Source organism: Capricornis sumatraensis, chromosome 2, assembly GCF_032405125.1.
Source record: "Capricornis sumatraensis isolate serow.1 chromosome 2, serow.2, whole genome shotgun sequence".
In the NCBI taxonomy this organism is placed as follows: domain Eukaryota; kingdom Metazoa; phylum Chordata; class Mammalia; order Artiodactyla; family Bovidae; genus Capricornis; species Capricornis sumatraensis.
The window spans coordinates 92612677-92636869 of NC_091070.1; the positions used below are offsets into that span (position 1 = coordinate 92612677).

General features: G+C 44.4%; 1 protein-coding gene and 1 pseudogene across 1 annotated transcript; one reads left to right on the plus strand and one right to left on the minus strand.

Moving 5' to 3' along the window:
• Window positions 1-1507: 1507 nt before the first annotated feature.
• Window positions 1508-3152, plus strand: LOC138097296 (ZZ-type zinc finger-containing protein 3 pseudogene; annotated as a pseudogene).
• A 14765-nt stretch (window positions 3153-17917) lies between these two features.
• Window positions 17918-20060, minus strand: S100Z (S100 calcium binding protein Z). Its single transcript, XM_068966704.1, has 2 exons — window positions 19920-20060; window positions 17918-18076 (listed from the first exon to the last, which is right to left on the minus strand). Exons 1-2 carry the CDS (start codon window positions 20058-20060, stop codon window positions 17918-17920), a joined length of 300 nt encoding a protein of 99 aa, XP_068822805.1.
• Window positions 20061-24193: the final 4133 nt, after the last annotated feature.

Sequence of the window (24193 nt, forward strand, 5' to 3'; positions counted from 1 at the left end):
GTCAGACATTTTTCTATCCCTCCCCTAAGTAGCAGGAAGAAACCAACTCTCCATGGAAATGGTTTTCTTAAGCTGTGTTAATGAAACTATGCATTTGCTTTGGAATCTGCCTTTCTTCAGAATGGTTCCACCTAAAACTAATTTTTTTTCTTTTCTCAAACCTTGGGGTGATAATAGCTCAACAAACCAGTATTCATGTCAATTGTTTTACATCTAGGGGATGACACACCTCGTGCCATCCTATCTCAAAAACACGTACTGTGGGAGAGGGGCCTGGTGAAACTCCTCCAGCCTTGAGGTATCTCTCTTATCTGATTAATAGCTTTCTAACAGACATAAAACAGCTTGCTAAAACTAGCAAGGGGAGCACTCTCCGCCCCCTTCTGATGTCTGTGTCAGAAGCTTTCTCTGTCCCTTTTTCACTTTAATAAAACTCTGCTGCACGGGGATGATCCAGAGAGATGATATGGGGTGGGAGGTGGGAGGGGTGTTGTACACCTCATGGTGTATACCCATGTACACCCGTGGTGGATTCATGTCAATGTATGGCAAAACCAATACAGTATTGTAAAGCAAAATAAAGTAAAAATAAAAATTAAAAAAATTTTAATTAAATTTAAAAAGATTAAATGAGAAAAAATAAAATGTTAGAACATGAAAAAAAATTAAAAAAAAAAAAAAAACTCTGCTACACAAAAGCTCTTGACTGATCAAGCTTGGTCCCTGGTCCCTGGTCCCTGGTCCTGCTAAATATTCTTCTTCAGAGATCACTGTTCACCATAAGCTATCACACACACACACACACACACACACACACACACACATCAAGCCTCACTTGTGAACTTTTTCCAGCAAAGAACAGCACAATATGCACCTAACTTCTCTCTGCCACGTAAAAATCTAGGATGGATCTATCACTCAAAGACCAACTTTTTTCCTATGTGTTGGGAACATTGGTCAACCAGGAGCTTTCATTCCACAGCCAACCCCTTTTAATTTTCTCTCTGTAGTGTCCATCAGCAAGGTTGATGGTACGTTCCTCCTGCTGCGGCTCGGACTCTAATAGTGAAGGAAACACAAGAGCCAGCCAAATAGTCAACTTCCAACCCAGTAAGTGATGCTGGGAGTCTGCAGAGGATTACAGAGCTGCATCTGGATATGAAAGGAGCCCTCCTTTGTGACGGAGCGCAGGCTGCTTTGGCCTTGAAGTCATCTTCTATCGTGTTGATGGAAGGGGAAGCTGAGTGTGGCTTTGATAGTTTACTACTCTGCAGCGCAGTTTGGAAAGAAAGCAGCCGCTCTAAGTAGCTTCTCCCTCCTGGTTCATCCTGTTATCACTGTGCAAAATGTGTCAGGAGGGATGATTCTCTCTCCCACCCTGAAGATGCATTATCTCATTTTCAAAATAGGCTGAGACAATGTAAGCGCAACAACACTTATTTCTGTCAAGTAAAAGGATTACTCGAGAAACAATTAAATTCTAAAATTTCAGGCATCTTTTTGCTGCATGTATGTCCACCTCCTCTACACGGGGGAGATTCCTGATGGCCCAGTGACAGTCTTTGGTTCCTTTGCAGTTGAAGGGCCAAAACGCTATAATTTATAGAGGCCCCCATTGTGTAGAAATACCAGGGAAGGTGCCCTGGAGCCTCTGTCGAGCTTCCCTGAGGTGGCTTCCTGAGCCGGTGCCAGGTAGGGCCGGAGGGCAGTCACAGTGGCCAGAGAGGCCTGCGGTGCTCGGCCCCGCATGAAAATTATCAGAGATTGTTACAGAAGATTGCTGTTCTCAAAGTGCCGTGTGCCCAAGCAGTTCAGGACCTTGAGAGTTTGGGCAGACTTCAGACAGAAACACTTAAAAATCCCATTGGATGTGTGGGAAAACTCCAGAGGAAGGCTGGTATAGGGCTTCCATGTCCACAGAGTTATTCAGGTACCTCAGATTGTTTGGGACCAATTAACCAATAGCCTTGGGAACTTTGAAAGAGAATTTTAAAATCCTAAAAGACATATGAGGAGAGTTAAACTAGTTTTTGATAAAGTAAGTTTACCTGCTAGACCAAAAAGTCCTTTAGATCCTAGGAAGGATGGGGAGTCCCTCTCATACTCTATATTGCCTTTGAGTGATGGTCCAGAAGGTCCAAACAGTCAACCTCGGATGACAAGAGGACACCTGTGTGATGATACATTTAGCCAACTGTGGACTGTTGAAGTCCAGAAGAAGCTTGAATGACTACTCCTGAAATGCCCTCCTGAAGAAGTAGAGTCTCGACGCTAGCAGAAGAGAGCAGGGGAGGGTAAGAGGACAGCAAGGGAGGTTGCCAGCCAAGTGCAGAAGGATTTCACAAAGCTAACTAAAGCTGGCCTTCCAGTCCCAGGCAGAACACCGAAGTACATACATTCTCCAAAGAGTCCTCCGCAAGCCAACGACAGCACGTCTTGAAAAGCATCTCTTTCAGCCTTCCATTTCATGAGTTCCCACGAGCCACTGAGTGTATGTGGGAAAAGATGATGACTGACCCCGTCTCCACAGCCACATGAACACTGCTACTGAGGAGGCATCAGATGAAGACAATAGTTCTACTATTTATAGGAAGTGGGGGCTTCCAGGGTGGCTCAGCAGTAAAGAATCCACCTGCCAGTGCAGGAAACGTGGGTTCGATCCGTGGGTTGGGAAGATCCCCTGGAGGAGGAAACGGACTCCCTCCAGTATTCTTCCCTGGGAAATCCCATGAACAGAGGAACCTGGCAGGCTACAGTCCCTGAGGTCGCAAAGAGTCAGACATGACTTAGCCACTAAAACAACAACACAGGAATTTCCCTGAATATAAGGAATATTAGAGTTATTAAAGTTAAAAAACAACAACACAGAAAAACTTCAGCAAATGCAAGCTGAAAGTGGATTTGTGCAACACGCGGGTTTCAAGTGTGATAACTATGGGACGGAACCTATCCAGGGTGTTCGGTGGCACTGCCAGGATTGTCCTCCAATTCTGCGATTCTTGCTCAGACTACCTTCATGAAACAGATACTCACATGGAAGATCACCAACTAGAATCTGTTTACAGGCCAGAGACATTCTTAGAGACTACAGGGTGTCCCAGGGCCCTAGTTATAATGACCTTGACCCAAAGTGCTTTCTAGCAAACAGATAACATGGAAGAGAACATCATATGCTAGTCTTCTTCAACACATAGCGATAGTACCACTGTGCCACTCACATAACTGTGAATTATGTGCACAGTTTGGAAAGATTCTCTGAAATGACACTCACAGCACAACAGCTTCCTGAGTGTTCTTGTCGAGTCCAGCTCTGCGCTGCTGTGGCTTTAGAGCACTGCTCAGCAGCTGAACATTCCCAACGAGCAAAGGGTTTCCCTGGTGAAATTCTCACCACCACTTTAAAGCCTATTAGGTAGTCATCTTAAATGGGTGAGATCTAAATAAGAGCACCTATTAAAAAGAGAGGAAATTCCAAAGGTTTCAGAGAACTTGGTCATAAATATGCTAATGAGAAGGAAAAGTACATTAAAACAGCTTAGTAGCTTTCAGTTTTGTGAAAATAGTTTTCAGCACAGAAACTGACTTTTTAGACATTTTAACCAATGATGGTCTTCGGCGCTAGGATATATACACTGCAAAAGAACTCACTGTCCCAGTGGTGGCCACCGATGGCCTTTAATGAATTGGAACAAGTTAACCATATTGATGTCTAATTTCTTTTAACCACAATGTACTGTCCTTATTACCAACAGCAAGGCACGACAGGAGGCCACTGCAGCATTGCCTCCTTAACCAGCTCATGGTGTGTGAATGTGATAAAACTGTCACTCAGATATAGTTTTTAAATGTAATGTTATATAAGATGATCGTGTGGTGTGCACAAACCATGATGGAAAGTGCCAGTGGTGATACCGTGTAGTCTCTAACTCATAATATTAATTCCTTTAAAATACACAGCCTTCTGCTTCGATATTTGGAGTTGTCAGTGCAGCTCACTGAAGAAAACTGCCTAATAAAAAAATCACATATGGCAATAATTTCCCTCTTTTGTAGTCTGTACAAGATCCATAAAAGATTGTATTTTTATTACTATTTAAATAAGTGATTGGATTTAGTCTGTGCAGTGAGCAAGAGCTCACGTGCACTCTTCTATACTGCTGGATTTTGCTGTGCATCATTGAAAACATTTTGTTTCTTCTTATCTGTGTACACAGTGTGTTCTTAAATAATTTTCATTTGTCAGGAGAATGGTGAGAAATAAACCATGTGGCTACTAAATCATGTCTGTTTATATTATTTTTAAAATGACAGTGAATTAGACCCTTTGTTTCAAGACAGCAGAGCCTGTTCTGCTGCAGGTGCTTCTAAAGCATATTTGAAATCAATGTAGATGGTTGGAACATGAGAAGTGTTCTTCAATCCAGTTCTCATGGGTCTTTTAATATCTGTGTAATGTCAGCACCCCCTTTGCTCCATTCCCACCCCTGCCCTTGTCTTCAGAGCAGAGATGGCAGAGGTGGGGCATAAGAAACACACACACACACACACACACAAGCTGGAGTCAGCATGACCTTAGCTTGAACCCTGGCTTTGCCACGTATTAGCTATTTGATCCTGAAAAATTTGCTTTACCATTTTGAGCCTCAGTTTCCTCATCCATCTCCAAATACCATCACGTGGTATGAGAGTAGACCTTCACAATATGAATGTTGAGAGGACACAAACATTTAATCCATAGAAGACACTTAATGATCAAACCCACAGACCAGATAACGCTAGAAGTGCAATGAAGATAAAACAAGAGAAAAGAAGCAAGAATCACTGGTGGGGGCGAAGTCCTTTAGATAAGAGATCAGAGGAGCCATCCTGAGGACACGTGAGCAGAGACAAGAGAGGTGAGAAGGAGCCAACTCCATGAGGGTCCGGGGCGGAGGGAGAGCAATCTGGCAGCCTTGACTGCACACCTGAACCCTGGAAAGGGGCCAGTGGGCTGCAGCTTAGGAGAACACAGTGTGAGTTGAGGTTGGGGAGGTAGGTGGGATGAAAAAACCTGTGTTTTGCAGGCCAAGACAAGGAACCTGGGCTTTAGAATACATCTCACCCAGAACTTCAGAAAAGACCTGAAGGATTCAAACACCCCTGAAAAAGGACAGGTATTTGCACATTTCGTTTCTTGTGGGTCAGAATCTTTACTTTGGGTCCTATTGCCTTGCTCTTACTATCAGTGCAAGAAGGAAGCAGAAGTCTTAAAGCCATAAACGCCTAAGAGAACCACAAACAGACTGAATGGGGCAGTGGCCTCAGCCACTAAGTGGTAAAGACACTGTCTTAACTCATAGACAACAAAATCGATAATGAAACATCCAGAGGAACCACAACACGAAATTAAAGGCAGGAAGCGGGGAGAGACAAAACCTAACCTTCATACATACTATGAAAATGTATAAGGAAAAGCATAAACCAGATAAATGTGTAACTCTATTTTGAAAAGATGACTCTACTGCTTTGATATGAAGAGAATGTCAATCTGGTTTCATCAGCCTCTTCTCTCTGCAGTCCCCTCATCCTATCTTTCTCTGCGTTCTCATCTTTCTCCTGTCCTAGGGCCTCCTTTGTCCTTTCTCCATCTCAGACATTTAGCTTCTTCCTCAAATCCAGGCAGCAGGGACCTCCCTGGTGGTCCAGGGGTTAGGACTCCGCCTCCTAATGCAGGAGGTGCAGGTTTGGTCCCTGGTCAGGAAATGAGATCCCACACAGTGTGGCCAAAAAGAGAAGGCCATGCAGACACTGTAGCAGGGGCTGAATCGCAGCCCTACTCACTCCCTCAGCCCTTCCTCACTCCATCACTGAACCACCACTTCCATCTTTTCCCCCAAAGCTACTACCTGAATGTTGGGGGAAGTTGAACTCCTTTTGCGTTTCTTTATTGTAAGCCTTTCCACCGGACTACCTGAATTCAGCAGCATGGGCATAGCGGGAAAATGAGGAAGGGCTTGTTGAGGGTTAAAGGATATTCAAGAGACTTAACAATCAAATGTATTGTGTGGATCTTGTTTAGTTTCTAATTCAGCCAAACCAAGGGCAAGAAGAGACATTTGGAGACAACCAAGAACTAGACTGTGAACTTTGTATTGGATGATACCACCCAGTGATTATTGTTACTAGGTGTGTCGTGGCATTTTTAAAAGAATATGCCCATATCTTCACCCAACAGTTAACGTTTATTACTGTTGTAATAAGAAGAGGTGACAGATTTTTCTCTTACTGTGGAAGTTGCAAGTTTTAGGGTAAAGCCACACTCTGGTGGCTGATGCTGCTGTGGACTCATCCTCACTACTCTCTGCCCAAGTATCAAGTGAGTGCTTTGCCCTAAATGCTAGGCACTGCTCAAGACAGTCAGCACTATTCCAGACAGACCCCTCCTGAGAGTAACACTTTTCAAGGATGCTTTTCTATTTTCTTTAGCCCTAGATGAGCACTCAGGAACTTCCTGACATCATGTGTCCCCATGGTCGCTGGAAATCCAGCAGATGGTTGTGGAGTATATTTCTTGCTGATTATTATAATGTGGATACCGGGTGTGTTTATTGGAAGTTTATGTATCACTCTGGGTAACTGTGCTCTATGTTGAAGAAGTAAGTAGCATTACATCATATTCAGAATTGATCCTTGGGTCAGGAAGGTCCCCTGAAGCAGGAAATGGCAACCCACTCCAGTATTCTTTCCTGAGAAGTAACACGGACAGAGGGGCCTGGCAGACTACAGTCCATGGGGTCGCAAAAGGATCAGACACGACTTAGTGACTAAACAACAACAACATAACCTTTCGTGGGAGCTCGATAGATGTGTCCTTCCTGAGTTAGACAAATTCCAATGAAAGAGAGCCCTGTGTGCATCAGGACACCACGTGTGAACACCTGCATGGGAAGAAGTCTCAGCAGCGGACTCAGCCAGCTCCCAATACCAACTGAAGTCAAGTATGTGTTTCAGAAAAAGAACCACAAATGGCCAGCAAGCAAATAGCAAGACACTCCAAAACATCCATAAGTCTTTAAATGCAAATTTAAAAGGCTATTATATGGGCAAAAAATAAAGTTGGATAATATCCAGTGTTAGTGAAGATGAGGAAAAACAACTCACATAGAGATCTGGGACTATAATTGGTATAAGGTTTTTGGATGGAAATTCAACACTGTAAAATAACATTTTAAATGTATTTACCTTTGACACAACAAGTCAATTCCAGTCTTAGGAGTTAATCCCACAGATCGACTCTACTGTGGACTGCCTGTATCCCCTCAAAACCCATATGGTGAAGCTCTAGTCCCTTTGTGACCATCTTCAGAGATAGGGGCTTTCAGTTCAGTTCAGTTCAATTGCTCAGTCGTGTCCAACTCTTTGCGACCCCATGAACTGCAGCACGCCAGGCCTCCCTGTCCATCACCAACTCCCGGAGTTCACTCAAACTCATGTCCATCGAGTCAGTGATGCCATCCAGCCATCTCATCCTCTGTCGTCCCCCTCTCCTCCTGCCCCCAATCCCTCCCAGCATCAGAGCCTTTTCCAATGAGTCAACTCTTCACATGAGGTGGCCAAAGTATTGGGAGTTTCCGCTTTAGCATCATTCCTTCCAAAGAACACCCAGGACTGACTTCCTTTAGAATGGACTGGTTGGATCTCCTTGCAGTCCAAGGGATCTCAAGAGTCTTCTCCAACACCACAGTTCAAAAGCATCAATTCTTTGGTGCTCAGTTTTCTTTATAGTCCAACTCTCACATCCATACAGGACCACTGGAAAAACCATAACCCTGACTAGATAGACCTTTGTTGGCAAAGTAATGTCTCTGCTTTTGAATATACTGTCTAGGTTGGTCATAACTTTCCTTCCAAGGAATAAGCGTCTTTTAATTTCATGGCTGCAGTCACCGTCTGCAGTGATTTTGGAGCCCAAAAAATAGTCTGACACTGTTTCCACTGTTTCCCCATCTATTTCCCATGAAGTGATGGGACCAGATGCCATGATCTTCGTTTTCTGAATGTTGGGCTTTAAGCCAACTTTTTCACTCTCCTCTTTCACTTTCATCAAGAGGCTTTTTAGCTCCTCTTCACTTTCTGCCATAAGGGTGGTGTCATCTGCATATCTGAGGTGATTGATATTTCTCCCAGCAATCTTGATTCCAGCTTGTGCTTCTTCCAGTCCAGCGTTTCTCATGATGTACTCTGCATAGAAGTTAAATAAGCAGGGTGACAATAGACAGCCTTGACGTACTCCTTTTCCTATTTGGAACCAGTCTGTTGTTCCATGTCCAGTTCTAACTGTTGCTTCCTGACCTGCATACAGATTTTTCAAGAGGCAGGTCAGGTGGTCTGGTATTCCCATCTCTTTCAGAATTTTCCAGTTTATTGTGATCCACATAGTCAAAAGCTTTGGCATAGTCAATAAAGCAGAAATATATTTTTCTGGAACTCTCTTGCTTTTTCCATAATCCAGCGGATGTTGGCAATTTAATCTCTGGTTCCTCTGCCTTTTCTAAAACCAGCTTGAACATCTGGAAGTTCACATATTGCTGAAGCCTGGCTTGGAGAATTTTGAGCATTACTTTACTAGCATGTGAGATGAATGCAATTGTGCGGTCATTTGAGCATTCTTTGGCATTGCCTTTCTTTGGGATTGGAATGAAAACTGATCTTTTCCAGTCCTGTGGCCACTGGTGAGTTTTCCAAATTTGCTGGCATCTTGAGTGCAGCACTTTCACAGCATCATCTTTCAGGATTTGAAATAGCTCAACTGGAATTCCATTGCCTCCTCTAGCTTTGTTCGTAAGGATGCTTCCTAAGGCCCACTTGACTTCACATTCCTAGGAGGTAATTAAAGTTCAGTGAGGTCTCAAAGTAGGGCCCTAATCTAATGAGACTTTGGCCTTCTAAAAAGAGGAAAAAGGAAAAAAAGAAGAGAAAGAGAGAGAGGGGTAAGGACACAGTGAGAAGGTAGCTGTGGACAAGACGGGGAGTGAGCCCTCACCGGAAATGGAAGTGACTGGACCTTGTCCCAGGCTTCTCAGCCCGCAGGACTATGAGAAGATAAGCTCCTACAGTTCAAGCCACCCAGTCTGTGGCATCGTGTTATGACAGCAAGAGCAGACTGGTACAGCCTCCCTAAGGTTAGGAGAGATACATGCTTAAGAATTGTCACTGCAGCTCTGTTTGTAACAGGAAAAAAATGGGAAGCAACCTAAATGCCCATCAACAGGAAACTAGAACTTTAACACAATGGAAGTACTGGGTACTGAGGTGCACTAAGCTTCAATTCTAGCCTTGCTATACAGTCAATTTCTGATTTTTTAGACCTAACATTCCCCTTGACCTCTGGAAGACAGAACGGCCAAATGATTACTTACCTCATTCCTGATTTTGTGTGATTGTGAGATTGTGTTGTCACCACCTCAAACCGAGACAGCCTGACAATGTCAATGATACCAAAGCCTGTCAGTCAGAATTATTGGGACTGTCTATGAAGAGCATATGGGACCATGCTGGATAAAAGTCAAGCTACGAATCTCAGGTGTCATATGTTCTAAAACATTATTGGATGGGTGAAACAGGAATTATTTTTTATACATAAATATAGGCATGCCTCAGATACTGCAGGTTCAGTTCCAGGCCACTGCAATAAAGTGACCATCCAAAAAAGCAAGTCACACAAACTTTTCGGTTTCCCAGTACACATGAAAGTGCATTATGCCTACACGGTACAGTAGGCTACCTGTGCAATAGCATTACAGCTTTAAAAAAACCCAAGTACCCAGCTTGATTTAAAAGAGGACAAAAGCAGACATATGGATAAATGGAGCAAAATAGCTCAGAAATAAACCCACACACCTACAGTCAACTAATCTTCAACAAAGGAGGCAAGACTATATAATGGACAATAGACAGTCTCTTCAGCAAATGGTGCTGGGAAAGTAGGATAGCTGCATGTAAATCAACGAAGTTAGAATACACCTTCACATAATACACAAAATAAACTCAAAACAGCTGAAAGACTTAAGTGTAAGACACGCTACCATAAAACTCTTAGAAGAGAACAGGCAAAACACTCTCTGACATAAACTTTCTGACCAGTGTTTTCTTGGGTCAGCCTCCCAAGGAAATAGACATAAAGACAAAAATAAATAAATGGCACCTAATCAAATGTACAAACTTTTGTACAGCACAGGAAACCATAGGCAAAATGAAAAGACAACCTACAGACTGGGAGAAGATACTTGCAAATGATGCAACCGACAAGAGCTTAATTTCCAAAACATATAAACAGCTCATACAACTCAGTAACAAAACAAATGACAACCCAATTGAGAAGTGGGCAGAAGACCTAAATAGACATTTCTCCAAAGATGACATACAAATGGCCAATAGGCACGTGAGAAGAAAGTCAACATTTGCTGATTATCAGAGGAATGCAAATCAAAATTATAATGAGGTACTAACTCATGACAGTCAGAATGGCCATGATTTAAAAGTCAACAAATAACAAGCACTGGCGAGGGTGTGGAGAAAAGGGAACCCTCCATACTGTTTGTGGGAATGTAAGCTGGTGCAACCACAATGGAGAACAGTATGGAGGTTCCTCAAAAAACGAATCGCACTCCTGGACAGATATCTGGAGAAAACTGTAATTTGAAAAGACACATGCATCCTAATGTTCTCACAGCACTATTTACAAGAGCCAAGACATGGAAACAGCCTAAATGTCCATCAACAGATGAATAAAGAAGACAGAGTATATAAACCCAATGGAATACTCTTCAGCCACGAAAAGGAATGAAATGATGCCATTGGCAGCAACATGTGTGGCTCTAGAGATTATCATAATAAGTGAAGCAAGTCAAAAAGACAAACACCCATATGAGACCATGTAATATGACTTATATGTGGAATCTATAACATGACCCAAATGAATATGGTGAAAGGCAAGTGTGACAAAGTGGTTTCAGACAAAAAGACATTTTAGTTGGTAAGAGGTGGGTAAGGAAGGAATAAAGACATGTAAAGCTAAAGTATGGGAATGCTCTAATAAAAATAAATAACAGGATACTTTCTTCTGATTATTGTTCATTACTGAAACATCAGAAGCATCAGAAATCAGATAAAAGTATAAAGAAAACATGAAAATCACCTACAAAGAACATTTAGAGGGGTTCCCTGCCAGGCTCTTTTCTAAAATAGAATTTTGGCTGAAGCCTCAAGATAATAGACACTATATTCTAAAGGAAAGTTGGAGAAAACAACATTAAACTTGCAAAAGGCAATGGTAGAAACCCAGAGTATACCCTTAACTGATCACCAACCCCCATGTAGTAGGTGATCTACATCAAAGAAGATGGGGAGATGGGAATCCTAGAAGAGGATTCCAGGGAGAGGTCATTCAGACACTGAGGCCTGTACTTCTCTAAGGACCAGAAACATCTCTCCTCCAAAGCTCTGGGGAAACCCTTTCTTCAGGTTATAATTCCGTTTCTCTTGACACTTTCCTTGGACGCTTCTCACGTAATTACCTTAATGGCTTTAGCTCTGGAAAACAAAAGCTAGGAAGACAAGTGGTTTTCAGGCAACTTGCACAGGCCTTCACTTTGTAAGGAAGCCTTACTTTTCTTGACTGGGATAAAGAAAGTGAAAAACTGCAAGTAGAAGCAAGATAGTATCTTAAAAACTCATGTTATAGCACTTTTTAAAAACCAGATTGGGACCATATCAAACCTCCTTTGTTTAAAGTTAATATTATACAGTAGACACTTTTCACTGTAGTCAACAGTCTTTGAAAACACGTACATAATGACCTCATAGCATTCCCTTTCTTGATAAGAAACTGAGAAAGGTGGAGAAGTCAAGGGGAAAAATAGCCTCTCCAGGTGGCAGGCAGCCAGTGGCACCAACCTGAGAGAATAGGTTGGATAAAACCCATGAGCTGCAGAATCCAGGCTGGACCAGAGGTGCTCAAGCTGTCACCACCACCACCGTCTTCACCCGCACCCAGGACAACTGAATCAGCATCTGAGTGGGAGGGGGGCTCATATTCATCTCTATTTTTATGCAACACCTTGCGTGAATATAATGTGAAGTTGGAATTCAAAACCACTGCTTTAGGAACTTCCCTGGTGGTACAGGGGACAGGAATCTGCCTGCCAGTGCAGAGGACTCAGGTTCGATCCCTGGTCCAGGAAGACTTCATGTTCTGTGGAGCAACTAAAGCTCGTGCACCACAACCACCGGGCCCTTGTGCTGGAACCACGGGGGCCCGTGCACCTAGGGCCTGCGTCCCATTACAGCAGGAACCACGGGGGCCCGTGAACCTAGGGCCTGCGTCCCACCAGCACTGGGACCACCGGAGCCTGTGCACCTAGGGCCTGCGTCCCATTAGAGCTGGGACCACAGGAGCCCATGCACCTAAGGCCTGCATTCCACCAGAGCTGGGACCACGGGGGCCCACGCACCTAGGGCCTGTGTCCCACCAGAGCTGGGACCACAGGAGCCCATGCACCTAAGGCCTGCATTCCACCAGAGCTGGGACCACGGGGACCCACGCACCTAGGGCCTGTGTCCCACCAGAGCTGGGACCACAGGAGCCCACGCACCTAGGGCCTGTGTCCCACCAGAGCTGGGACCACGGGGGCCCACGCACCTAGGGCCTGCGTCCCACCAGAGCTGGGACCACGGGAGCCCACGCACCTAGGGCCTGCGTCCCACCAGAGCTGGGACCACGGGGGCCCACGCACCTAGGGCCTGCGTCCCACCAGAGCTGGGACCACGGGGGCCCATGCACCTAGGGCCTGCGTCCCACCAGAGCTGGGACCATGGGGACCCACGCACCTAGGGCCTGCGTCCCACCAGAGCTGGGACCACGGGGGCCCATGCACCTAGGGCCTGCGTCCCACCAGAGCTGGGACCACGGGGGCCCACGCACCTAGGGCCTGCGTCCCACCAGAGCTGGGACCACGGGGACCCACGCACCTAGGGCCTGTGTCCCACCAGAGCTGGGACCACAGGAGCCCATACACCTAGGGCCTGCGTCCCACCAGAGCTGGGACCACGGGGGCCCACGCACCTAGGGCCTGTGTCCCACCAGAGCTGGGACCATGGGGACCCACGCACCTAGGGCCTGTGTCCCACCAGAGCTGGGACCACAGGAGCCCATACACCTAGGGCCTGCGTCCCACCAGAGCTGGGACCACCGGAGCCCGTGCACCTAGGGCCTGTGTCCCACCAGAGCTGGGACCACCGGAGCCCGTGCACCTAGGGCCTGTGTCCCACCAGAGCTGGGACCACCGGAGCCCGTGCACCTAGGGCCTGTGTTCCGCTCGAGAAGCCACTGCGAGGAGAAGCCCAAGTACCGCAGGAGTACCTCTGCTCACTGCCACCAGAGGAAGCCCGCGCAGCGACGAAGACCCAGGACAGCCAAAAAATAAAACTAGTAATTTTTAAAACACACCAAACACTGCTTTAAAGATTCAGATATTTTAGGGGGACGTTTAGAAACAAAAAAACTGCTTTAAGTAATAAGAAAAAAATGATGTATCATTACATTCAGGATAAGTTTCAAATTTCTCACATTAATACTCAAAGCCCTTTCTGATTCCAAGCCCTACCTCTCCAGCCCCATTCCCTGCTCTCTCACACCCCAGGAGACCCCAAATAACAACATGTCCTGGGACTTCAGACCTGCACGATTAGGCCCATGTTCTAACATCCTTTCCCCATTTCTTTGCTTCCAGAAAGCTTTCTTTCAGCCCCTGATTCTTAAGCAAATACAAAATCTGCTTCTAAAATTAAAACTCAACGTCTGGGAGCTTTGTTAATGCTTCCTAGCTGTCTGTATTGTCAGTCACATATCCAGGCTAGGGCCCCAAGCAAACGTAGGCTGTTGCCTTCGTAAGCCTTGTCTTCCAGTAACCACATTGAGAAAATGATAAACATCAGAATGTACTCATTTAGAGATGACCCTTGAATGTTGTTTAAAGTTGATTTAAGCTCCAGAAATGCAAGGTCAGTGCCTCTGAGCAGAAGAAATAATCAATTTTGCCTCCTGCAAACTTATTGTAAATACCTAACACACATATAAAACAAAGTCTCTACTAGAAAAGAGCTTTTGGTACATCATGTAATTCTTACTCATTTGAAATCTCATTTGACACATAAATTGCTTTTCCTCACTTTTGATCGATTTTTAGAAACACCAGGAAATGAACATTGTTTTTCCATTTATTTCTCCCTGTTGAGAATGTCCTTTCTTGAATAAAATGTGGGAAATTTTTGGATTTACTTCTCATAAATTAGTGGCCCATTTAAGAATATGTAAACCTGGGGACCAAATTAAATGAAAAGTTTAAAGACCCCTGAGGAATAGTCAGATCTTCTCTTGCATAAGCAATATAACTTCTTATAAGAAAAAAATCCTAAATATCCCTGAAAAAGTGTTCAATTTTTTTTCTTCCAACCTTTTGAGGGATAGAAGAAATAAATACTTCTTTTCTAGAATGTTCTGACCTCTAAATTCTCTCTGTCCTATCTGTTCAGAATTGGCTTACGGGAAATAAAAAATAATACTATCCTATTTAAAGAAAAAAATGACAAGTCTTACTTAGCACTACAAAATCAACAATTGGCAGATTCTTTTATTTGCTTATTAAATATTTATTAAGCACCTACTATCGGAGAAGGCGATGGCACCCCACTCCAGTACTCTTGCCTGGAAAATCTCATTGGCAGAGGAGCCTGGTAGGCTGCAGTCCATGGGGTCGCTAAGAGTCAGACAGGACTGAGCAACTTCACTTTCACTTTTCACTTTCATGCATTGGAGAAGGAAATGGCAACCCACTCCAGTGTTCCTGCCTGGAGAATCCCAGGGACAGGGAAGCCTGGTAGGCTGCCGTCTATGGGGTTGCACAGAGTTGGACACGACTCAAGTGACTTAGCAGCAGCAGCAGCAGCCAGATAGGGAGATAAAATTGTTAGTTGCTCAGTCATGTCCGACTCTTTGCATTTCCATGGACTATAGCCCACCAGGCTCTTCTGTCCATGGGATTTTCCAAGAAAGGATACTGGAGTGGGCTGCCATGCCCTCCAGGGGCTCTCTCCGACCCAGGGATTGAACTCAGGTCTCCTGCATTGCAAGCGAATTCTTTCTTGTCTGAGCCACCAGGGAAGCCTGAACTAGGGAGACAGGCGCCTCTGTAAAGAATCACTCTGGTCAGGGTCATTGATTCACTGATGACCCCTGTCTTGGCAAATGTAAAGGGCACGTCTCTGTTCTCAACTTATTCCTCCTCTCAGCGGATTTCACCCTCTTTCCTTCTCCAAACACTTTCTTCCCTAGGCTCCTGAAGCCCCACACTTGCCTGGTTTTCCTCCTACTCCCTGACCACGACTTTGCTGTATCACTTGCTGGCTCCCCTTTTCCCTGAGAGCTAACCATTGGACATTTCTTCTTCTCTATCCACATTCTCCTCCTAAATGATCTCCTCTAGCCTTGTGGCTAAACACCGTCTAGATGCTAATGGCTCCCAAATCTGGATTCCCAGTCTCTTGTTTAATCTGAGATCTGGACTAGGTCCTATATCCAACCGCTCATGTAATACCTCCACTTGGATGTCCAACAGGGATCTCAAACAGAGCTATTTCCCATATGTCCCCACACAAAGCTGCTCCTACCCTAGTCTTTCCCATTCCGTAAAGTGCATCATTTGCTTGAGCCAAAATCTAATTAGGGATTACGTTCATCTGTGTATAACGGAATCCAACTTAACCAAGGAGCAGTTTTTCTTTGCTTTCACATAACGAGAGGACCAGAGGCAGGCAGGCCAGGGCTGTGCAGCTATTGATTCCTCTCAGCCAACAATGTCCCGGCTCCTCCTTTTTTCTTCCCTGTCCTCATGGTTGCAAGATGGCAGCCCCACCTCCAGCCTCACAGCTACATGCCAATGAAAAGAAAAGGAAGGAATTAACAAGGTAAGGCACGGAGCCTGTATGGAAATAGCAAAAATTGCCAAAAACTCCTAGTAGATTTCTGCTTATTTGTCATTGTCCAGAACTGTGTTACAAGCTCCACTTCAGATGTAAGAGAGGCTGGGGAATAAGACTTTTTAGCTCAGTTCATTGCTACCCTGCACAAACCAGGGCTCTAGTACGTGGAAGAGAGGTGGAGTGGATATCAGATAGGCAACAGAGTGCCCACCCTATGGTCCTGGACTGCTCTCTTTTCTATGCCTCGTTACCAATCCCTCCGCAAGCCCTATCACTCTCACCTCCGAAAGATGGCAAATTCAACTGCTTCTTTTCATCTTCCCTGCTCAGACTCCAGCCTGAGATGCCATTGATTCTCCCTCAGAATACAGCCCACGGCCTCTTCCACACTTGCCCCCTTTCTAGCTCTTTCTTCACACCACAGCTGGGACAAGGACTTGAAAGTATAATCACACCATTCCCTTTCTTAAATTCTCCAAAGGACCCATCACAAGTCTCCCCCAAGTAGACCCTGAGTCAGCAGTTTATTTGAGAGGCGCAGGACACATTGGAGGGGCTTTGCTGAGACCAGGAAGGGATGGGAACCCAGAGCAGGTGCAGGAAGCCCTCCTCCCCACTGGCCAGGGAAACTCAGCCCAGAGGAAACCACAAGACGCTTGCCAAAAAATTACATGACCCCAGGGGCATGGCACCCCACTCCAGCACTCTTGCCTGGAAAATCCCACGGACGGAGGAGCCTGGTGGGCTGCAGTCCTTGGGGTCACTAACAGTCGGACAGGACTGAGTGACTTCACTTTCACTTTTCACTTTCATGCATTGGAGAAGGAAATGGCAACCCACTCCAGTGTTCTTGCCTGGAGAATCCCAGGGATGGGGGAGCCTGGTGGGCTGCCGTCTATGGGGTCGCACAGAGTCGGACACGACTGAAGCGACTTAGCAGCAGCAGGGGCAAGTCAGTAATTCTCCACCAGGCCCCAAGGGTGGCCGAACGCCTTAGCCCTGGACTTAGCCCTTCCCTGAGCTAAGTTGAAAGTTGAAAGTTAAGTCGCTCAGTCGTGTCCGACTCTTTGTGACCCTGTGGACTGTAGCCCACCAGGCTCCTCTATCCATGGGATTCTCCAGGCAATACTGGAGTGCATTGCTATTTCCTTCTCCAGAGGTCCTGAGCTAACTCACTGCGAAAGCCAGTGCTTCTTCCCACTTCTCGGTCTTTCTGCTCCCAGACCCACAGCCTCTTCCTCTTGAAGCAGAATCACAAGAGGATGCAAGAACCACTTTATTTCTTTAATAGGATAAATTCAAAGTACAATTGAAGGGTGATGAACATCTGTGAGAAATCTGCTAAGTTCTAGTCTCATTTGAAAGAGCTAATTTTTGTGATGGTCTCTCTTTAACAGACAAAAAAAGCATATAACATTTTTAACTGAGATTAATAGATACATACTATCATATAAAAAATAGGTAAATAAAAAGGACCTGCTGAATAGCACCAGGAACTATATTCAATATCTTGTAAAACCTTTATTGGAAAAAATTGAAAAAGATATATAAGTGTATATATATATATATATATATGAATAAACACACACACACATGTATATATAGCTGAATCACTTTGATATAGACCTCAAACTAACACAACAGTGAAAGCCAACTACACTTCAATAAAAATAGGAAAATTCCATACACATAGGAAAATTCCAAGTAGGGCATACAAGATTTGGAATATTTATTCAAAATCAATTTATTAACGTATACATCGCCTAATAATCCTAGCAACTGATCATAATACATGTATATTATACCTATAAACGGCATTACTGTGGCTATGGCTCTGGAAGGAATAGACGAACAGTAACTGTGGGTATATTTCTGCCTTTTATTAGCTTACTACTTGTCTTTATTTTCCTTTCTTCTTCAGCTGTTCTACAAAGTAGTCATTACAAGCGACCATCAGAGCTGCCACCATGACCACGAATTCATTAAAATCCACTTCATTGTCCTTGTTGGCATCCAGGTCCTGCATCATCTTATCAACCAGCTCGGGATCCTTCTGGCACTAAAAGGAAAAAGAAAGCTTCTAACTCCCAGGTTTTGAGGTTCATGACAACTGAAATCACCCCTTCCCTTTATCTACGTTGAAGTCTCCATTTCCATTTTTAGCATCGAAAGCAATCTCCAAGAGCCTGTTTGCAGGTGGGTTTGAACCCGGGCACACATTCTAAGTGAGTCTGGGCCTCTGCCCCCAGGCCATATAGTCCTCAGACCTAAACACCAAGAGGAGCAAACGGCAACACGTCAAAGTGAGCTGCTGATGCTGAATAATGCATTTCAGATAGCACAGGTGGAGGGCCAGAACCGGGGGAGGCAGCAGTGGTCAGGGGGCGTGGGGAGACGTGAAAAGAAGGAAGCTTTGAAGCCAACCAGGGAGCGTGAGTGACTCTGCCATTTACCAACAACAAGACTTGGAGCAAATCACTTAACGTGTTAATATTTCCTTTTTCATCAAATGAGGAGAATAATATCTCCTACAAATTGAGGGGATATCTCAATACACTTTTATGAGCACTTAGCACCAGGTTGTTAGATTTAGCAAATAACAATTCAGGACACTCAATCAAATGTGGAGTTCAGATGAACAACGAATACTTTTTTGGTAGAAGTATTGTCCCCAATAAGGTATGTCATATTATCTGTTATCTGACAGCCTGTTTTGTGTATCACAAAACAAAACAGAGGCTCCCAATAATGGGTAGATCTTGTAAGAATGACTCCATTTTATTGGTGGACAGGAAGGCAAGGAGCCCATTGAGGAAAGCAAGGTTCAGAAAGGATGGGGCTATGCAGCACCCGCTTTTCCTATAATTAGAGGTTGATGAGAAATGTTTCCCAAAGTATAGTTCATTTCCTCCAAGAATTTCCCATTGTCCTCTTATTAGCTGCCAACCACTAAACGGCTGGACATTTAAACTAAGCTGATCAGTTCAATCAAAAACAATCACAAATTTCACTTGAATAAATCAATGTGCCAAGTTTCACTTGCTGAGTCTTTTATTCTAAATGTTACATGACAGTTGCCAAATTGAATTTGAAAAATAAAAATGTTCTTGGGGACTCCTAAAATCACTAAAAAGGCATTGTATGTTAAATTTCTTAAATTTTTTCCCATAGAGGGTGGGGATAAAAGACTGTCATAATTATTGCTGTCTTAACACAGCGTTTGGACAGAATAACATCATGCCAGGCTATAAAGTGTACTAAAACTCCAAAGCTCCAAAAACACCAGAGTGAGCATTTTCCTCAGGGCAGGCTCCAAACACTCCATTGTAAGGTTTCACCTGTGGATTTATTCAACTCCTGCCTGTTTTGAGATGTAAATCTGTTTGCTGTTCACAGGCCAGACATCTCCTGCCTCAGTCCCAATCAGCTTGTTCTTGGCTGACAAACTTGCTAGTATTTATCATTCACTAGGAAATTTGCTACCACAGCGTGCAGTACCCCTGGCTTCATTTCTGGCCCCAAACATCATATTTACTCATTGACAGACAGCTGGACAGAGCTCCAGGTCATGGTGTAACTATAGCTGGTGTAACTGGTGTCACTATAGCTCCAACCAAGTATAACTAGCTGTACTTTTGCTGCACTGGGACACTGAATAATTGACAAAAGCCTCAAATATAATTTCCAACACCTGGAAACCCTACCCCGCCCCTCCAGACACCATGGAAAGTGGTACGTGCCCACAGACACAGCAAAGGTCCTAGTGTTTGCTCCCTGGTATTTAGAATCTCGATAGGAATTACATGGTGTGGACCGAGCCCAGGCGACGGTGGTCACAGAGGCTGTCCCTGGACGGGCACGGCTTCCACCCTCACCTGAATGGGGAGGACAGCTGGACTCACCGAGAGGAATTCCGTGAGCTCTCGCTGCAGGAGAATCTTCAGCTCCCCCTTGCTGAGCTTGAACCTGTCTCCTTCCCTGCAGGAGTGGCGGTGGAAGGTTCTAATCATGATGTCCGTGGCAATCTCCAGCTGGGTGGGCATGCTGGCAGCAGAGGGGAGCACTCCAGGGTGGGCCACCAAAGCCGGGGAGAAAACGCTTGTGAAGGATAGGCCGGTGGAGAAACACCAACACCTTCATTAAAACGAAGTATTGCCATCCCCTGCTCAGCTCACACCCAAAGGGATGATTGCTAAAGCAGGATAATCCTCAATTAACCAAGTGTTTTGCCTCTCTAAGGCAAGCTCCAGAGATCTCTGCGGGTGAGTTTTTTCCTCCTCCCATAATCCCCTCTGCTCCATGATGGAGCTGTTCAGAGGGTTTGGAAGTTAGCGATTAGACAACAAAGTCAGAGCCATGATAAAACACAGGTTAAAAAATAAACAAAAAGAGAAAGGAAACACATAACTTCATACCTATTCAGCCAAAGTAGGGCTCCATCAACAGGTGTTTATAATTAAACTCTAACCATTTATACCTGGGGGGGGGGAGTCCGCCTCAGCACACCTGTTTCCAAGAAAATGAAAACTGCCAGTGACAAGAGATTCAAGTGGAAATAACTTTGAGCCTGTTTTTAACCAGGAAAAGGAACAGGTGTGAGCTGCTACCCCAAGGGCCATCAAGGAAGGGCTGGCCCTCACTGTGTGCCCTGGAGGAGAAGGTGAAGAAGAGCCTCCGGTTACCCCTCATTAAGGGGAATGTGGGTATAAATGCGGTCAGTTGCTAGGAAGTTGCTGTTTGGAAAGAAATCTAAATACAGAGAAGCAGAGAAGAAACACTGGTTCAAACCTGGAGACTCCTCAGCAACGCCAACAGCGAGGTCAAGGGAACACACTCAGAGAAGACCCATTAAACCCATCCAATGGACAGGGACTTACTTAGCTCTAAAAAAGGGGGGGTGGCGATGAGAAAGCTCTGTGCGTGCCAATTTAGAAAGAGGAAAAATCAGTGACTCTGGATATGTAGGAAAGAAATAAAAATAAGGATGTATATGTGTTCCCTGATCAGGGAACAAAGATCTCTCACATGCAGAGAGGCACAGCCAAAAAAAAAAAAAAAAAAAAGAAGTATATATAAGTGCATAAAAAAAGTGAAGTCGCTCAGTCATGTCCAAGTCTTTGCGACCCCATGGACACCAGGCTCCTCCGTCCATGGGATTTTCTAGGCAAGAGTACTGGAGTGGGTTGCCGTTTCCCTCTCCAGGGAACTTCCCCACCCAGGGATCGATCCCAGATCTCCCACATTGTAGACAGACGCTTTCCGTCTGAGCCACCACTTGATCTTAGCCAAAACTTGAATATGCCTAAGCAATCACTGAAAGTTTACAAAAGAAAGAAAAAAGTAGTAGCTACAAGGGTCAAGATGGAAACCGAGAAGTTGGGAGTAGGATTTCTCATTTACCCCTTTCAAACTGATTTTAACTTTTTCTGTTATTGTACTGTATTGCCTAATTAAAAAAGGAAAGAAAGAAAAAATCAATGGGATGAAGCCATTGAAGCCATGTATGCAGGAATCCACGGTGGAGAATTTCCAAGTGAGAGAAACTTCCCAAAGCAAAAGTCACTGGGAAAACCAAAGCCAGAGACTGGCCACTGTGCTTTCAACGCTGCCTGCGCTCAACTTGAGTTATATGGAAAGTAACCAGTTATCCCCTTGTATCTCCTTTCACAAGCCAGTTGGGCTGCGTCCTCAGCCCATCCCTCTCGTCATCAGGCAGCCCACAGGACCTCCCGAGAGGTCCCCAGAGACGCTGTCACCTTGTACCTAAAGCTCAGTTCTCAAAAAAATAATTTTAAATTAGCTTTTTTTTATGATGAAAGTAATAATGCATGTGGTAAAATAGTGTTCTGAATACTCAAGAGTAGGAAATAAAAGTAAACTTCTCTCCACCATGTCCCACCCAAGTTCTTCCCGGTTAACACTTAGCTGCGTGAGAAGCAGGATCGTGGAAAGCATGGACTGCCCGTCTCCAGCTCTCACCTCTGTCCCCGATTAGCTGTGGGATCCTGGGCTAGTCGCCTACACTGTGTCCCCATTTCCCAATCTGTTTAAACAGGATCACGGTACTGCCCACCCAACAGAAAGGATTAAACAGGTGCCTGGAACATACTGAGTGCTTTGTTTGTATCAGCTATTATTATCCTTATAGAAAAAAAGATACATTTATCATTTATATAATTATATGGAATATTATTGGCTTCCCAGGTGGCACTAGTAGTAAAGAACCCACCTGCCAATGCAGGAGGCATAAGGGACTCAGGTTTGATTCCTGAGTAGGGAAGATGCCCTGGAGGAGGGCATGGCAACTCACTCCTGCAGAATCCCATAGACAGAGGAACTTTGTGGGCTACAGTCTGAAGAGTTACAGAGAGTCAGATACCACTGAAGCAATTTAGCGTGCACACACCTGATAGCATTAACACGTGTGCACTTTGTTTTTTTAATTAATATAAATCTTAGGGAGGTGGGAGGGGGGTTCAAGATTGGGAACTCATGTACACCCATGGTGGATTCATGTCAATGTATGGCAAAACCAATACAGTATTGTAAAGTAAAATAAAGCAAAATTAAAAATTTAAAAAAATAAATAAATAAATCTTACTATGTCAGCACAGATAGATCTACCCCATTCTTCACTGAGATCGTGTATTATTACATTGGATGCATATCCCTACATATAATCAGGAAATATTTGTCAGGTACTGATGTTATGCTAGGCCCTGGGTCAATAAAGGGGAAGAACCTTGCCCAGCAAATCTGATTGCTTGTTGTACTGGGGCTGTGTTAAGTGGAGAGAATGCAGGAAATGCTGTGTCTTTTTCATGTTGGGTCTTCTAACCAAGAACTCCCCTATGGCTTTGTGACTATACTCTCCTGATGTGCTCATTTCTGAATGCAATTTCTCTGACTCCTAAATGTTGGCAATTTTAGCCACTCCTATCATTTACAACAGGATGGGAAAGACAAAAGATCTCTTCAAGAAAATTAGAGATACCAAGGGAACATTTCATGCAAAGATGGGCTTGATAAAGGACAGAAATGGTATGGATCTAACAGAAGCAGAAGATATTAAGACATGGCAAGAATACACAGAAGAACTGTACAAAAAAGGTCTTCATGACCCAGATAATCACGATGGTGTGATCATTCACCTAGAGCCAGACATCCTGGAATGTGAAGTTAAGTGGGCCTTAGAAAGCATCACTATGAACAAAGCTAGTGGAGGTGATGGAATTCCAGTTGAGCTATTTCAAATCCTGAAAGATGATGCTGTCAAAGTGCTGCACTCAAGATGCCAGCAAATTTGGAAAACTCAGCAGTGGCCACAGGACTGGAAAAGGTCAGTTTTCATTCCAATCCCAAAGAAAGGCAATGCCAAAGAATGCTCAAACGACCACACAATTGCACTCATCTCACACAGTAGAAAAGTAATGCTCAAAATTCTCCAAGCCAGGCTTCAGCAATACGTGAACCGTGAACTTCCAGATGTTCAACCTGGTTTTAGAAAAGGCAGAGGAACCAGAGATCAAATTGCCAACATCCACTGGATCATGGAAAAAGCAAGAGAGTTTCAGAAAGACATCTATTTCTGCTTTATTGACTATGCCAAAGCCTTTGACTGTGTGGATCACAATAAATTGTGGAAAATTCTGAAAGAGATGGGAATACCAGACCACCTTACCTGCCTCTTGAGAAATCTGTATGCAGGTCAGGAAGCAACAGTTAGAACTGGACATGGAAAAACAGAATGGTTCCAAATAGGAAAAGGTGTATGTCAAGGCTGTATATTGTCACCCTGCTTATTTAACTTACATGCAGTGTCCATCATGAGAAACGCTGGACTGGAAGAAGCACAAGCTGAAATCAAGATTGCTGGGAGAAATATCAATCACCTCAGAAATGCAGATGACACCACCCTTATGGCAGAAAGTGAAGAGGAACTCAAAAGCCTCTTGATGAAAGTGAAAGAGGAGAGTGAAAAAGTTGGCTTAAAGCTCAACATTCAGAAAACGAAGATCATGGCATCTGGTGCCATCACTTCATGGGAAATAGATGGGGAAACAGTGGAAACAGTGTCAGACTTTATTTTTCTGGGCTCCAAAATCACTGTAGATGGTGACTGCAGCCATGAAATTAAAAGACGCTTACTCTTTGGAAGAAAAGTTATGACCAACCT

What these genes read in the sequence shown, in the direction of transcription:
- S100Z (XM_068966704.1), bottom strand. Translation starts at nt 20,060, where the DNA reads ATGCCCACCCAGCTGGAGATTGCCACGGACATCATGATTAGAACCTTC. An exon ending in AGCTCACGGAATTCCTCTCG is followed by an intron (nt 18,077 to 19,919) that starts GTGAGTCCAGCT and finishes TTTTCCTTTTAG; the next exon opens with TGCCAGAAGGATCCCGAGCT.